General features: G+C 43.2%; 1 protein-coding gene across 3 annotated transcripts in view; it reads left to right on the forward strand.

Annotated features, from left to right (window-relative positions):
- The first annotated feature begins 449 nt into the window (after positions 1-449).
- Positions 450-18,223, forward strand: part of LOC108696496 — a 40,830-nt gene continuing 23,056 nt past the window's right edge. The window contains exon 1 of one of the 3 annotated variants that reach the window (XM_018225929.2): positions 450-563. Coding sequence is in view for 1 of the 3 variants with exons in the window: in XM_041569297.1 (XP_041425231.1) it covers positions 1,620-2,340 (721 nt within the window). In the remaining 2 variants the exon portion in view is untranslated. Of the gene's footprint in view, positions 564-1,444; positions 2,341-17,359; positions 17,425-18,223 lie in introns of those variants that run through there. The other 2 variants (XM_041569297.1, XM_041569298.1) reach the window with 2 other exon arrangements.

Below are 18,223 nucleotides of genomic sequence, written 5' to 3' on the forward strand. Positions count from 1 at the left end.
AATGTTAAACCAGTATGGTGGGACATGTAGTTCAATGCCAATAGGGTTGTAAAGGCACACAACAATTTTTTCTCATACCTCCATAGGGCAATGCACATCCTGCCATGTAATAAGCACATCTTATACTGTCCTCATTAGTGCTGTCAGTAGCAATGCTTTCAGAACCAGGGCATACCGGAAAAGATACTTAGTTAGGTTTGTGATTGGCAGTCCATTTTGATTGTATCAGAAGGAATGTTGGCCATAGCAGTTCTTAAACATATGATATCTCAACCAGCCTGATGGTAGTTGTTTTGTGGTGCTAACACTACAGCGCATCAGGCTACTGAATTACTGAATTTATGTTATACCAAATTTTACTGGTCTGTTACTTGCCCTTAGATACATGCTCCTTAACACAATGGCGATCAAGGGTGGATTTAAGAGTGTGTTTTATATTTCTTTCTGTCTTCAGTAATTTCCCTTAATGCCATAAAGAGGAAGTCAGTACAAAGTCTGTCTGCATGTCAGGTTGGACTGGCCGGATCCGCCGCACCTTCTGTTTAAGAAAAAAATGATGAAAGGTATGTTCATTTCCTTGTTTCGATACTGTATATGTGGCAAATAGTAGACACATTCATATTGTGGGAATTTCAACAGTTCTCAAAAAACAACCTCTTTATGCGGATATGGGTACTGATCATCCAGAACAGTCAGATATCTCCTCTTCTGATTTTGACCTAGTTATATCTTCCCAAAATGATTTTTTTTTCAAGATGTTTACCCCCAAAATGGTATGTGGTATGGTATGCTACCATATATCATATGTTATATGTTGTGGTAGAGTGACTAGGAAAAGGAGGAAAAAGGTCACTCTAGCCTTTAATTTCGCCCCAGGGACTGAGATAGGCTCCAGGAAGGGAGTTATGAAACAGAGAATCAGCGCTCTGTTTAAAGACTTTAGTAGTCAGGGACTCCATTCCACAGATCCAGTCCAGAGATTGGAGTTCACCTTCCACAGGAAAGCTGTCCTGTGGAAAGACTATTTAAAGTTAATTAGAATGGGAGAGTGTGTCTCTCATCAGGGCACAGCAGGTAGGAGACCTGGCTGTGTGAGGAACTCCCAGAGGAGCTGGGAGTGCCGCCTGATCCTGCCAGAAGCAGAGGGAGCCCGTGGCTGTGACTAAGAGCCAGAGTTGTTGTCTGTGTTGGACATTGAAGAAAAGCCAGGAGGCTAAAAGGTTCACTCCAAGACTGTGAGTACAGGGGTGAGCCACAACAATTGTTTTGTTTGCTGGTAGTCCACAAGGGGCCCAGCCTAGTCAGGGACTGCTTCAAGGTGTGAAGGTAGTGCCCAATGGGCTAGGTTTTTATTTTATTATTTGTTTGAATGATAAAATGGTCACCCCTGTGTCTGTGGGCAATACACTGTTTGTGAAAAGTGGGAAAATAAACGTGTGTTTTCCTTGAAGAAGCTGTGTGTCCCTGTCTTCATGCTCCTTTCTCCTATGCTGCCTGCTCACCATTGACTAATCCCCCCTAAAAGTTACGTGGTCAAGCCGCCAGCTTGTCACATATGGTGTTTCGGATGTGGGCAAAATAAGGAGCAATTAAAAGACATACACCTGTTTAAAGGGCTGATGAGCCTAAGAGACTTTACGTATAAGCCAGTGATGAATATGGCAAGTGCTGCTAATCCAATTTCTTCAGCTGTTCAGCAGGAGGCTGTGAGGGCTGTGTTAAAGAAACAGGAACAGCAAGGCGGCGACTGGTGGATGCAGTTCCTCAACGATTGGGAGAGAGTCCGCACAGCGAGTGTGGTAAAGACACCGGAAGTGAGAGAAACTTTGCGGATGGTAAAGGAGAGCGCTGCGGCTAGATTCAAGCCAGGTGAGCGTTCCAAAGTGCTGCAGGACCTGAGAGAGTGGCAGCAAAAGTTCAGTGTTACGGTTCCGCAACAGCTGCAAATGTGGGCGGAAGTAAGGCCAGCAGCTGAGTCTGTAGCTGGTGGTGGTGAATTGCCAGGAGCAAAGGAGGCTCCTACAAAGTCTTCAGTGAAAGAGACTAATGTTTTCTGTGTACCACAGAGAGAGCTGTACAGACAGGATGTCTTGGTGTTACAGCAGTGTAAAGTGAGACAGATGAAGAGGGATGACCTAAGCCACATGGAGGAGCCATGCTGGAGATGCCACAGAGTTGGTGAGTGTGTCCCGACCTGTCCAGTGTTAAAGCAGCTAGAAGTGAGAGAGGCTTCACAAGTGCCAGGAGAGTCTACTGCGTCTGGATTCAAAGTCCAGTCTGGCATATTTGGCGAGAATTCATCCCCAGCGGTTCCACACCGGAGGCCCTGCTACAGGAATGGTGAGACTATTCTTAAAGGGGTGGTGGAAAGGGAACAGCAGGCTGGTGGGTTGAAAGACTGCGACTCTTTATTTACAGGCAAGGTCCGGAGAGACATTGTTCAGGGAACAGACTTTCCCTTAGTTCGGGACTCATTACACAACAATGAAGTATTGCATGTGGGGCAGTCAAACCAGTTGGGTACTGTTGATCCTATGCAAAATGTGATGTTTAATTTTGCTGAAAAATGTGAAAGTGTGACTGTGGGGAGTGAATTAACACCCATAGAGAAAAGTGTAGGGGTGACCCCTAAATGTAATGTTCCCCTAGAGCCTGTGAAGGAGGTTGTTCACAGTGGGAAACATGCAGAAGCAGAAAGTGAGTGTCTGCAACACAATATGAGTGAAAATTGTGTTGGTAATTCAGATGGAGGGTATCTTAAAGGTGAAGTAAACCTTAAGCCCTGCCCCATGTATAACGTGCAAGTTTGAGGCTGTGTGCAAAACAGAGTGCACATATTGTTTTGGCCCAGGTCACATAACGAATAATTGCCCCTTTAAAAAGTGTGACGCTGCAAGGGTGAAACTAAAGGAGGCATTTGACCTATACTTGAAAAGTAAAGACTTGCGTGAGAAAAGTGATTCAGGTGGGGATTCCCAGACCACCTACAGTGAACCCTTAGAGATAGAGGGTTGTGTTAAACTCAGTGAATGTGTGTTGAGTGGCAACCAAACAGAGTGTGTTGTGGAAAATGAGTACATGGTGGCCAATGGTCGTAAGCCACATGGTGTGAGTTTAGAAAGAAGTGAAGTTGATGTTAAACTTCCTCTTAAGGCTCCAGATTGTGAGATTCTGGATACCCCAGATCCTGTGTGTGACCCCACTCCAGTTCTACAGGCCGTAGAAGGAGTATTGCAGACAGAAAGTGTCTTGTCTGTCAGTGGATGAGTCCAGTATGAATACTCATAATGCTGCCAAATGTGAGTTGCTTGCTACCACTGAGCATATAACTGATTGTGTGTCAGTGTGTGTGACACAAATCTGTGACCAAGAAAGACACCCTACAGTGGGTAAATGTAAAAGGCAGAGTGTGCATGATTGTGATGCCAAAGCATGTGTGTCTGTCTGGGTTGATACAAGTCCAGCCAAAGTATCTTCCCCAGTTAATAAAAAGCAGGAGTTGTGTGTGACCACTCCCATAGCCATACATGTGTCGAATCCCTGTGATAGAGGTTATAAGGTTGCCTTAAAGGGTTCGTCCATTAGAGTCATACCTTCCATTGGTGGGGGTATTCTAAGGAAAATTAAGCCTCCCTGTGCAGGTTCAGGCTTAGTGACAGAATGTAAAACTGCATGTGGTGAAAGTTACTCCCATGGTTCAGGCATGATAACCTGGGGGAGTAAATTGAAAAACAAAGGCAAACGCATGGTGATGCCTGAGAGAGGGTCAAGTATGCAAAGCAGCCTATGTGTGTACACGGTGATTGAAACATATGGGTTCAATATGTTACAGGCTAAAAAGTGCCCAAGTATACACCCTGGTGGTCAGGGTGATGAAATGCAGATCCCTAGCCCTTTATCCACAGAAAAAGTGGGGAGTATAGAGGTAGAAATCCCTTTAAGAGAAAAAGAATTTCTATTAGGGTTTCAATGTGCTCACCCCTACGGGTTGAAGCAGAGAGGCGGGATATGTGGTAGAGTGACTAGGAAAAGGAGGAAAAAGGTCACTCTAGCCTTTAATTTCTCCCCAGGGACTGAGATAGGCTCCAGGAAGGGAGTTATGAAACAGAGAATCAGCGCTCTGTTTAAAGACTTTAGTAGTCAGGGACTCCATTCCACAGATCCAGTCCAGAGATTGGAGTTCACCTTCCACAGGAAAGCTGTCCTGTGGAAAGACTATTTAAAGTTAATTAGAATGGGAGAGTGTGTCTCTCATCAGGGCACAGCAGGTAGGAGACCTGGCTGTGTGAGGAACTCCCAGAGGAGCTGGGAGTGCCGCCTGATCCTGCCAGAAGCAGAGGGAGCCCGTGGCTGTGACTAAGAGCCAGAGTTGTTGTCTGTGTGGGACATTGAAGAAAAGCCAGGAGGCTAAAAGGTTCACTCCAAGACTGTGAGTACAGGGATGAGCCACAACAATTGTTTTGTTTGCTGGTAATCCACAAGGGGCCCAGCCTAGTCAGGGACTGCTTTAAGGTGTGAAGGTAGTGCCCAATGGGCTAGGTTTTTATTTTATTATTTGTTTGAATGATAAAATGGTCACCCCTGTGTCTGTGGGCAATACACTGTTTGTGAAAAGTGGGAAAATAAACGTGTGTTTTTCCTTGAAGAAGCTGTGTGTCCCTGTCTTCATGCTCCTTTCTCCTATGCTGCCTGCTCACCATTGACTAATCCCCCCTAAAAGTTACGTGGTCAAGCCGCCAGCTTGTCACAATGTGTACAGAACAAAGGGGACTCTACTGTACAGCATTAATACACTTTCCTTCGGTCATATTTGAATTTCGGTTTGGTGCATACTACGACTGGTTTTTGGCCCTTGCACACCCTACCTACTTGGCTGAGCAGAGATGCCTGGTGCACACAGATGGAGGTCCGGCCACCTCCCAATAATAACACAAACACAAAAAATCCCGATGGCACACAGGTCTACTGCAACGCCTTACAGGACCAGTAACATAAAAAAAAATTTATGTGTTTGTATTTAACTACTATAACTTTAAATTGGCAAAGTCTTTATTAAGAAATAACTTACAGATTCTCCACTTGTGCTCCTCTTCAGAAACAGCGACAGGGCGACGATCCATCGTGCATCGCTCGATTTCTCCTCACTGGCTATCTCCTATAGAATGCAGGGAGGAGAAATTGAGCGCTGCACGATGGATCATCGCCCTGTCGCAATTTCTGAAGAGGAGCGCAAGCAGAGAATCGGTAAGTTATTTCTTAATAATGACTTTGCAATTTAAAGTTAAATGTCTTGGTGTTTTTTTTAGTTATGTAGTGTGTTACTGGTCTTTTAAGTGTTTATTGCGGAGTGCGTTGTAATTTAGGTGTGGTGCCAGCTGCCACTGCCAGCTAATATGAGTATGCTTGTGTCCTGGACACCCATATATGGCCACACCATACCTGAATTAAAATGTGACAGAAGGCCATATAAGGGCTTTGAAATGTAGAACAAAGATCCTTTTTGTTGCTTCACCTAAAGATTTGCATACTTCATCCTTTTGAGGAGGAAGACCAAAACTTTACAATGAAAAAAAGATCATGGAGCACTGGAGTGCCAAAAGTTAAAAATGTACTTTTATTGTGTCCCAATAAAATTATAATGTATGAGTAAGGATCAGAAGCCCTATGCTTGACATGTTATGTGGTGTTACACCCCTTCCTCAAAAGCAGTAACATTTACACATCTTAAAGATATGCCATCACGGACCCAACACTTAATTGAATTTAAAAACACAAAATCAGCACATACTGCATATTACATGTGCCAATGATATATATAATATTGACAAGAGACAATAAGCAGTAAATAAAAGATTATTCACATACATAAGTATGACCAAACTTAACTCATTAATAAAAACATGAGACTTCACACTGTCTATTCCTACCCCCAAATAATTCAATGCTTAACATATAGATCCAATCTACCCCCTGTTTTGAAAGAATCTTATCAAAATCACCTTTTCTGATGGGATACTTCTATCATCTATCAATTACTTGAAAAGTAACACAAGCAGTCCCTACATGGTTTTCCACAATATGTTTTGCTATTGCTGATCTTTCCTATCTACAGCTGATAACTGTTCATGAAACTTCATGCAGGTTTTTATGTGTGGTCTTTACCACATATTGTAAGCAGGGCCGTATTTCTATATAGGCGCCCAAGGGTTTTTTGGGGTGGTGGCCCTTGGGTGCCTATATATCTGAATTTCTTTTTCAAAATAACATTTTTAAAAATCTCCCCAGCCACTGTGGAGACTTACCTCTGAAATCCAGTGTCATAGCTGGGGGGAGGTGTACAGGGTCCAGTGTTGGAGTGCTGGAAGTGACATTTCTGTGGAAGTTTCGCACATTGGGGGCACTGAACCTAAATACATCCCTGATTGTATGCCATACTCACACGTAGCCAAATAGACAACTTCCCTGGATTGGCAGTTGAAATGCTGTTTAATCCCAAAGACTTGTTTTTTTTGTAAGTACTACTAAAAGAGTTTGATACATGAATGACCCTACAGGCTTTACAACTATTTCTCCCACACTTGTAAGTTTCTGTATATTTTAACCTGTCACTGCTGTTTGATTCATCTGTAGGGCTTCCTCCTGACCTCTACTCCCTCCCCTTCTTAAACACAAAACAGTAAATTCATAGGCCCTCCTGATGTCCTGCATTTTGTAACTCCTCTCTGAAAACCTATCCAAGACTTGAACGACATTCCACATATGTGTCTTAAGCTGGCCACAGACGCAAAGATCTGATCGTACGAATTAATGTACGATTGGACTTTCCCATTTCCTGACCTGCCACTAACCATTCACATCAAAGTCTTACCATTCCAACCAAAAAAGTAATTAAAGAACAGATCAGCCGATGTTCTGCCCCTGACAGCAATCGTACGATAGACAAAGCTAGTGACAGTCTCCCACTGAAAATCCTACGATCGGCAATACATACAGAGATATTACCCGCAGCCGACAGAAATTTTCTAAACTGTCTGATCGACCAATCTCCGCCGGACGAAAAATGTCGGGACTCTCCACACACGTTCTGAAAATCGTACGAATCCTCGATTCGTACGATGAGATCTTTGCGTCTATGGCCAGCTTAAGATAATAAACTGTCCAATGGGAATGCCCTGGGCATGTAACAAAATATTGCATGTGATAGCGTTACTATATAAAATAGGAAATATTTCTCCATCATGTGTACTAGAAACTACAAGAAATAGTAGTTTCATGAGTTTTCAAGATTAAAGGTGATGCCCTCAACAGCCCTCAAGAAGAAACAAAGACTACCACTGAGCCCCCTTTAACTGCACTTTTAATCACTATGTTGGTAATTTGACTTTAAAGTTAGGGGGTTCTATGTTCACCAGGGCAGACGTTATCAACTCCCTGTCCATAAAATATATATATATTTTTTTATATTTATTTAGGAGAGTATGTTCTCTATATCTTTCTGAACCATATCAATCTTGCAAATCATTCAATATACACAGATCTTGAAAATCCATAAACTGTGTGTTGAAACCTTCATCACTAATCTCATGGGTTACATTACATTCCAACTGAAACAAATTATCATCTGTACTATTACTAATGCCATGTGGGGAGATATTATCCCTTTCTTGGAATAGAACACTCAAGTCTATTGCATAGTGTCTTTTCAACATTAATAAACACATACACCTCTTCAAATCCAAAATGGCTGAAACTGTATTGCAATGGTTAGATTGTACATCATTCAAACCTGGACACACAAGACATAATTCGTGATCAGTTAACACTTGAGAGAATAAATTGATTACACTACCAAATCCTGAATATTCATGTATTGGTCTAGAATCCTGATCAATGACAATGGCCAAGTTGTCCTGCATGTGTTACCAGTGCACAGATTTAAATCTTCAACTTTGATAAAGTGTGTCTTGACAGGTTCCCGTTTTAATGTAGATACATTCTTTTTGGAGGGTCCCAGATTCGACTGTTATGAGTCCTCGTTCGGATTGCTTCCCAATAGGTTTGTGTCTGCTATTAAAAAAAGAGGATGGTGACAAAGATCTAGGCATACACACATCATCATCAGCATCATTCCCTATAAAGTATATCGCCTTTCCAGATTTTATAACAGAGCATGGAGTAAATCTTCCTCTTGAATTAGCAACATGACCCTGCTTATACTGTATGTCTGCACCTGGGAATTAACCATTCTCCATAAATAAACTTTACCGCAATCATAGTCTCACTTGTCTTGCTGAAACTTCTCCCTTTTGAAATTCTTATTATAGATTCATGTTGTTTCACCTGATCAGTCAAATTGTCAACTAATGAAATATTAAAGAGAGAAGTTTTGGAACATGGAACCAGAGTTGTATCGATACTTGTTACATCTAGGGATGTAGCGAACGTCGGAAAAAAAGTTCGAACATATTCGCGAACTTGCGCAAAAACGCGAGCGGTTCGCGAACGGTTCGCGAACCCCATAGACTTCAATGGGAAGGCGAACTTTAACATCTAAAAAAAAAATTTCTGGCCAGAAAAATGATTTTAAAGTTGTTTAAAGGGTGCAACGACCTGGACAGTGGCATGCCAGAGGGGGATCAAGGGCAAAAATGTATCTGAAAAATCTGCCTGTGTGTGCTTGGAAGAGATAGTGTAGGGGGAGAGCTGTTAGTGATTTCAGGGACAGATGATAGTAAGTTTGCTGGCTAGTAATCTGCTTGATACTGCTCTGTATTGGAGGGACAGAAGTCTGCAGGGATTTGAGGGACATTTTAGCTTAGGTAGCTTTGCTGGCTAGTAATCTACTGTTCTCTTTAAACAACTGCCATACGTTGACCTTGTAGGCATTGTTTGCCCAGTTTTTTTGGACGCAGCCACTGAAGCACAGTTGCCAGAAAAAATATGCCATATAAATGCTGAAAATAGTCATTTTTCGCCATACGTTGACCTTGTAGACATTGTTTGCCCAGTTTTTTTGGTTGCAGCCACTGAAGCACAGTTGCCAGAAAAAATATGCCATATAAATGCTGAAAATAGTCATTTTTCGCCATACGTTGACCTTGTAGACATTGTTTGCCCAGTTTTTTTGGTTGCAGCCACTGAAGCACAGTTGCCAGAAAAAATATGCCATATAAATGCTGAAAATAGTCATTTTTTGCCATATACGTTGAGTCAACGTATGGCAAAAAATGACTATTTTCAGCATTTATATGGCATATTTTTTCTGGCCTCTGTGCTTCAGTGGCTGCGGCCAAAAAAACTGGGCAAACAATGCCTACAAGGTCAACGTCGTTGGTAAAACAGGACAAACACTGGATATGTTGGGGGCCCTAAAATTAATTTGCTGTGGGGCCCAGCAACATCTAGTTACGCCACTGCATAGACTGTCACTATTTAGAGGGCTGTCGTGGGCTGTTTGGGTCTCTTTGAAATTGAAATGCCAGGGCCTATTTTGATTCCCAGTCCAGACCTGGATAGGAGTCCAAAATATGACGCTAACAGAGGATGATGAGAATGGTAACTGGAAATGATGGAATCAGTGAATTGGAAATATAATGTTTCTCTATAAGAACAGCTATTGATTTTGGAATGACAATAGAGGTTGGGGTGTTACATGGAAGACAGTTTTAATATATGTACAGAGATCATCATCCCTGAGGTGTTGTGAAGCACCAGAAAATATTTTGCTGTCGTTGACCTTGTAGGCATTGTTTGCCCAGTTTTTTTGGCCGCAGCCACTGAAGCACAGAGGCCAGAAAAAATATGCCATATAAATGCTGAAAATAGTCATTTTTTTGGTCGCAGCCACTGAAGCACAGTTGCCAGAAAAATTATGCCATATAAATGCTGAAAATATGCATTTTTTGGTTGCAGCCACTGAAGCACAGAGGCCAGAAAAATTATGCCATATAAATGCTGAAAATATGCATTTTTTTGGTTGCAGCCACTGAAGCACAGAGGCCAGAAAAATTATGCCATATAAATGCTGAAAATATAAATTTTTTTGGTTGCAGCCACTGAAGCACAGAGGCCAGAAAAATTATGCCATATAAATGCTGAAAATATGCATTTTTTTGGTTGCAGCCACTGAAGCACAGAGGCCAGAAAAATTATGCCATATAAATGCAGAAAATATGAATTTTTTTGGACGCAGCCACTGAAGCACAGTTGCCAGAAAAAATATGCCATATAAATGCTGAAAATAGTCATTTTTTGCCATACGTTGACCTTGTAGACATTGTTTGCCCAGTTTTTTTGGTTGCAGCCACTGAAGCACAGAGGCCAGAAAAAATTAAACCAGTAGGGTTTGCACCCTAGTTTGTAACGGTGGCGGAGGGAGGAGGAGGACGCTAAAGGACAGCTGTGTGTGGAGTCATGAGGCTTGAAGAGAAGGACAGCTGCATAGAAGTCAGAACAAGTCTTCCGGCGTGCTGTAACCCTCCGAGATCCACCCCTCATTCATTTTAATAAAGGTCAGGTAATCGACACTTTTGTGACCTAGGCGAGTTCTCTTCTCAGTTACAATCCCTCCTGCTGCACTGAAGGTCCTTTCTGAGAGCACACTTGAGGCTGGGCAAGACAAGAGGTTCATGGCAAATTGTGACAGCTCTGGCCACAGATCAAGCCTGCGCACCCAGTAGTCCAGGGGTTCATCGCTCCTCAGAGTGTCGATATCTGCAGTTAATGCCAGGTAGTCCGCTACCTGCCGGTCGAGGCGTTCTTTGAGGGTGGATCCAGAAGGGTTGTGGCGCTGCCTTGGACAGAAAAACATTTGCATGTCTGACGTTACAGACTGGCCAAAGGGCTTTGTCCTTGCAGGTGTGCTCGTGGCAGGATTACTGGCACCTCTGCCCCTGGAATGTTGATGAGTTCCTGAAGTGACATCACCCTTAAAAGCATTGTACAACATGTTTTGCAGGCTGGTTTGTAAATGCCGCATCTTTTCGGACTTGTGGTATGTTGGTAACATTTCTGACAATTTATGCTTGTACCGAGGGTCTAGTAGCGTTGCGACCCAGTACAGGTCCTTCTCCTTAAGCCTCTTGATACGGGGGTCCTTCAACAGGCATGACAGCATGAAAGACCCCATTCTCACAAGGTTGGATGCAGAGCTATCCATCTCCGCTTCCTCATTATCAAGGACTGCATCATCCACGGTCTCCTCCCCCCAGCCACGTACAAGACCAGGGGTCCCCAAAAGGTCACCACTAGCCCCCTGGGAAGCCTGCTCCTGTTGGTCCTCCTCCTCCTCCTCCACAAAGCCACCTTCCTCCTCTGACTCCACTTCCGGCACCTCTCCCTGCGTTGCAGCAGGTGCCTGGGTTCGTTCTGGTGATTCCGACCAGAAATCGTGCACTTCCAGCTCCTCGTCACGCTGGTCTACAGCCTCATCTGTCACTCGTCGCACGGCACGCTCCAGGAATAAAGCGAAGGGTATTAGGTCGCTGATGGTGCCTTCGGTGCGACTGACCATATTTGTCACCTCTTCAAAAGGTCGCATGAGCCTGCAGGCATCGCGCATAAGCACCCAGTAACGGGGGGAAAAAAATCCCCAGCTGTGCAGATCCAGTCCTACCACCCAGTTCAAAAAGGTACTCGTTGACGGCCCTTTGTTGTTGCAGCAGACGTTCCAACATAAGGAGCGTTGAATTCCAGCGAGTCTGGCTGTCAGAAATCAAACGCCTGACTGGCATGTTGTAGCGCTGCTGAATGTCAGCAAGGCGTGCCATGGCTGTGTAGGAACGTCTGAAATGGGCCGACACCTTTCTGGACTGGGTGAGAACGTCCTGGAATCCTGGGTACTTGGAGACAAAACGTTGGACTATTAAATTTAACACATGTGCCATGCAGGGCACATGTGTTAAATTGCCTAGTCTCAACGCTGCCAACAGATTGCTTCCATTGTCACACACCACTTTTCCGATCTGCAGTTGGTGTGGGGTCAGCCACCGATCGGCCTGTGACTGCAGAGATGACAGGAGTACAGATCCGGTATGGTTTTTGCTTTCCAGGCACGTCATCCCCAAGACAGCGTGACAACGGCGTACCTGGCACGTCGAATAGCCTAGGGGGAGCTGGGGGTGCACAGGTGTGGAGGAGGAGAAGGAGGACCCAGCAGCAGAGTAAGAAGAAGAAGAAGACGAGGTAGAGAGCGATGGAGGAGTAGAGGTGGTGGCAGAACCGCGTGCAATCCGTGGCGGTGACACCAACTCCACTGTTGTTGTTGAGCTACCCATTCCCTGCTTCCCAGCCATTACCAAGTTCACCCAGTGGGCAGTGTAGGTGACATACCTGCCCTGACCATGCTTGGAGGACCATGCGTCAGTAGTCATATGGACCTTTGGCCCAACACTAAGTGACAGAGATGCGGTAACTTGGCTCTGCACATGTTGGTACAGGTGTGGTATTCCCTTTTTAGAAAAAAAATTGCGGCTGGGTACCTTCCACTGCGGTGTCCCAATTGCTACAAATTTGCGGAAGGCCTCAGAGTCCACCAGCTGGTATGGTAAAAGCTGGCGGGCTAAGAGTGCAGACAAGCCAGCTGTCAGACGCCGGGCAAGGGGGTGACAGTCAGACATTGGCTTCTTACGCTCAAACATGGCCTTCACAGAAACTTGGCTGGTGGCAGATGACTGGGAATGGGAACAGGTGGTCAAGGTGGAAGGCGGAGTGGAGGGTGGTTCAGACGGGTCAAGGAGAGCAGAGGTAGAGCAGTAAGATGCTGGACCAGAAGGAGTGTGGCTTTTAGTTTGCCTGTTGCCTTTGAGGTGTTGCTCCCAAAGTGCTTTGTGCTTGCCGCTCATGTGCCTTCGCATAGAAGTTGTACCTATGTGGCTGTTGGGCTTACCAAGGCTCAGTTTCTGACTGCACTCATTGCAAATTACAATGCTTTTGTCAGAGGCACACACATTAAAAAAATCCCACACTGCTGACTTTTTGGAAGTGTGCGATCTGGCGGTAACAGTAGAAGTTGGCGGCATTGGCGGCAATGGCGGGTGCGTTGGCCGGCTGAACACAGGTGCCGATACATGTTGTTGCCCTACTGATCCCTGCGGGCTGTCCTCCCTGCTTCTTCTAAGTCTTATTCTCCTACTGCCTCTCTGACTCTCCGTCTCTCCATCTGAACTACCCTCCTCTTGCTCTCTTCTACTAGGCACCCACAAAACATCAATCTCCTCATCATCATTCTCCTCAGATGCATCAATTTCTTCTGACACATCACAGAAGGAAGCAGCAGCGGGGACCTCCTCCTCATCACTCATTATGTCCATCTCTGTCGTGTTCTCTGCCAGAATTAAATCTGGTGTAAGGTCCTCATCTCCTTCATCTTCTTCTGGCAATAATGGTTGCGCATTACTCAGTTCAAGAAACTCATGGGAAAATAACTCCTCTGACCCCAGTGAAGAAGGGGCACCGGTGGTGGAGGAAGTGTTACGTGGGGTGGCCATAGCAGTGGAGGATGAGGAGGATGTTGTGGTAAAGTTAGAAACGGTAGAGGATGGGGTGTGCTGTGTAAGCCAGTCAACTACCTCTTCAGCATTTTGGGAGTTCAGGGTCATTGGCTTTTTAAAACTGGGCAATTTGCTAGGGCCACAGGATTGCATAGCAGCACGGCCCCTAGCACGGCCTCTGCGTGGCGGCCTGCCTTTGCCTGGCATTATTTTTTAAAAAACAACAACAACAACAAAAACTCAGTTGGTTTTTCTGGAAACGATAATACACACAGCTAGATGGCGGGTTGAAGAAAACAGTGTGCAAATAATGCCTACAAGGTCAACGTATACACTACTACAGCGGTGGATACGGATTACGTAAAATATATTATGGCTGCTTGAAAAAAGTCACTCCGGTGTTTTTTCTGGAGACGGTAATATTATGGATATTTAGACAGAATGTGAACAAGGTCACACAGCTAGATGGCAGGTTGAAGAAAACAGTGTGCAAATAATGCCTACAAGGTCAACGTATACACTACTACAGCGGTGGATACGGATTACGTAAAATATATTATGGCTGCTTGAAAAAAGTCACTCCGGTGTTTTTTCTGGAGACGGTAATATTATGGATATTTAGACAGAATGTGAACAAGGTCACACAGCTAGATGGCGGGTTGAAGAAAACAGTGTGCAAATAATGCCTACAAGGTCAACGTATACACTACTACAGCGGTGGATACGGATTACGTAAAATATATTATGGCTGCTTGAAAAAAGTCACTCCGGTGTTTTTTCTGGAGACGGTAATATTATGGATATTTAGACAGAATGTGAACAAGGTCACACAGCTAGATGGCGGGTTGAAGAAAACACTGTGCAAATAATGCCTACAAGGTCAACGTATACTCTACTACAGCGGTGGATACGGATTACGTAAAATATATTATGGCTGCTTGAAAAAAGTCACTCCGGTGTTTTTTCTGGAGACGGTAATATTATGGATATTTAGACAGAATGTGAACAAGGTCACACAGCTAGATGGCGGGTTGAAGAAAACAGTGTGCAAATAATGCCTACAAGGTCAACGTATACACTACTACAGCGGTGGATACGGATTACGTAAAATATATTATGGCTGCTTGAAAAAAGTCACTCCGGTGTTTTTTCTGGAGACGGTAATATTATGGATATTTAGACAGAATGTGAACAAGGTCACACAGCTAGATGGCGGGTTGAAGAAAACAGTGTGCAAATAATGCCTACAAGGTCAACGTATACACTACTACAGCGGTGGATACGGATTACGTAAAATATATTATGGCTGCTTGAAAAAAGTCACTCCGGTGTTTTTTCTGGAGACGGTAATATTATGGATATTTAGACAGAATGTGAACAAGGTCACACAGCTAGATGGCGGGTTGAAGAAAACACTGTGCAAATAATGCCTACAAGGTCAACGTATACACTACTACAGCGGTGGATACGGATTACGTAAAATATATTATGGCTGCTTGAAAAAAGTCACTCCGGTGTTTTTTCTGGAGACGGTAATATTATGGATATTTAGACAGAATGTGAACAAGGTCACACAGCTAGATGGCGGGTTGAAGAAAACACTGTGCAAATAATGCCTACAAGGTCAACGTATACACTACTACAGCGGTGGATACGGATTACGTAAAATATATTATGGCTGCTTGAAAAAAGTCACTCCGGTGTTTTTTCTGGAGACGGTAATATTATGGATATTTAGACAGAATGTGAACAAGGTCACACAGCTAGATGGCGGGTTGAAGAAAACACTGTGCAAATAATGCCTACAAGGTCAACGTATACACTACTACAGCGGTGGATACGGATTACGTAAAATATATTATGGCTGCTTGAAAAAAGTCACTCCGGTGTTTTTTCTGGAGACGGTAATATTATGGATATTTAGACAGAATGTGAACAAGGTCACACAGCTAGATGGCGGGTTGAAGAAAACACTGTGCAAATAATGCCTACAAGGTCAACGTATACACTACTACAGCGGTGGATACGGATTACGTAAAATATATTATGGCTGCTTGAAAAAAGTCACTCCGGTGTTTTTTCTGGAGACTGTAATATTATGGATATTTAGACAGAATGTGAACAAGGTCACACAGCTAGATGGCGGGTTGAAGAAAACAGTGTGCAAATAATGCCTACAAGGTCAACGTATACACTACTACAGCGGTGGATACGGATTACGTAAAATATATTATGGCTGCTTGAAAAAAGTCACTCCGGTGTTTTTTCTGGAGACGGTAATATTATGGATATTTAGACAGAATGTGAACAAGGTCACACAGCTAGATGGCGGGTTGAAGAAAACAGTGTGCAAATAATGCCTACAGGGCAAATAATGCCTAAAAGGTCAACTTATACACTACTACTGCGGTAGTAAAATAAAAAAAAGTAAAATAAAAAAAAAATGAATATTAAAAAAAAAAATTAAAGTTGGTGCTGCTGAACTACTAGGAGCAGCAGATTAGCACACCAGTCCCACTCCCCAACACTGCTAGACTAATAGCACTGGGCTCTTATAGTAGTAGTAGTAGTAGTAGTAAAACAACAAAAAAATAAATAAAAGCAGTCCTTACAAGGACTACTGTTATTGCAGCAGTCAGCAGATGAGATCAGATGCAGGACAGCTGCCCACTGCAGCTACATACAGAGCACTGCAGTAGAAGGTAGATTACTAGCCAGCAAAGCTACCTAAGCTAAAATGTCCCTCAAACCCCTGCAGACTTCTGTCCCTCCAATAACAGAGCAGTATCAAAACGATTACTAGCCAGCAAACTTTCAACTGTCCCTGAAATCACTAACAGGCAGCAGCTCTCTCCCTACACTATCTCTTCAGCACACACAGGCAGAGTGAAAAAACGCTGCAGGGCTTCGGTTTTTATAGGGAAGGGGAGTGGTCCAGGGGAGAGCTTCCTGATTGGCTGCCATGTACCTGCTGGTCTGGGGTGAGAGGGCAAAAAAAAGCGCCAACAATGGCGAACCCAAAATGGCGAACGTCGCGCGACGTTCGCGAACTTCCGGCGAGCGCGAACACCCGATGTTCGCGCGAACAAGTTCGCCGGCGAACAGTTCGCGACATCTCTAGTTACATCCTTACATGGAAGCTCCAACGCTGTTTGTCATGTATTAAAATTAGTTGCATTAATCTCTCGGAGCAATCAAATGTATATTATTGCAGGCTATATATTCAAATGTGGGGGAACTAAAGAGGTGGTTCACCTTCAAGTTTAACTTTAAATATGTTATAGAATGGGTAATTCTAAGCAATTTTTAAATTGGCCTTATGTATTTTTTTTTTTTTAATTATTTGCCTTCTTCTGACTCTTTCCATCTTAAAAAATGGGGGTCACTGACCCCATCTAAAAAATGTAATGCTCTGAAAGGCTACAAATGTGTTGTTATTGCTATTTTTTATTATTCAACATTCTATTCAGGGCCTCTTATTCATATTCCATTCTCTTATTTAAATCAATGCATGGTTGCTAGTGTAATTTGGACCCTAGAAATCTATTATAACAAACTAGTACATTGTATTTGATAGTAGCGGAGATGCATTAATCCATGTTAGCTAATTTTTAACTAAAGTTTCACTATCCAAATGACAGACCTCTAATCTGGAAAACGTCAGGTCCCAATTATTCCAGATAATAAATACCATACTTGTATTTTATCTAAATGAACGTGTAGACTTTTCATTGAATCTTAGATGATTAGAAACTGAGAAGTATTAAAACTGAATAGCTTAGTGAAACTAAACATGTGATGCAATATATTGTAAAAATTGTTATTGATGGGTGGAGTCCTCCTTATCTACTATAACAGACTGAACAAGTGATCAAACTCATTCAAACCACAAGATTAAAGCTAAACTTGAGGACATTTCTTCCTGACAGAGAAGGTAATGCTACTGACAAAAGTCTCTATTATTTAATTTTCTTTTAATTCTTAGTTTGTCTCTTTACATTCATTGGTATTTATTTATCTGAGGCCCCAATTATTTATTTTTCTCATTGCCTCCGCTGAAAGGTCTGCTACTTTAAAAAATATTCTGTAACACAAAATAACATCAGGTTAAGTATTCATCCATTTAAATATTGATTGAGGATCCACATGCCAAAAGGAATCCAGGATTCTGATCAGCAATCTGTTAATCTGAATATATAGATATATAATACAGCCTTCGGCCTCGTGTTTTTATATGGTCATGAAACTCCTCGGTAACTTATAATATCCTTATGATTTACAAGCGAGGGTACTTTATTGACTATATATCTGTATGCAAAGTCATATACATTTTATAGGGTTGTTTACCGTTCAGTTAACTTTAAATGAGACATTTTGTGTAAAAAATAAGAATGTACCAGTGCATTATATTCATTTAGATATAGAAGAATTGTGCTTAGAAAAGTAGTGTTTCGGGCTGATTTATTGAATATTTCTGCAAAAACCCTAATAATTCCTCCCTTCCACTTCCACTTCCTGCTCCTTGAATTCCCAGGCTGTGCAGGGGATCCGGTGGCTCTCAGCACACTGTACTGTAGGACAGGAACCAATCAGCAGCTAGCAGGACCTGATAGGGAACTGAAGCATGTCTTGGCTTGTGTGACTGCAAGGCTGTGATTGGCTGCCCCCCTCCTACTGTGCTTCTGGCAGGGCCGTTAGGACACACCCACTCCTCATTAGAAGCACAGACAGGG

The sequence above is a fragment of the Xenopus laevis genome, chromosome 7L (assembly GCF_017654675.1).
Source record: "Xenopus laevis strain J_2021 chromosome 7L, Xenopus_laevis_v10.1, whole genome shotgun sequence".
Lineage (NCBI taxonomy): Eukaryota > Metazoa > Chordata > Amphibia > Anura > Pipidae > Xenopus > Xenopus laevis.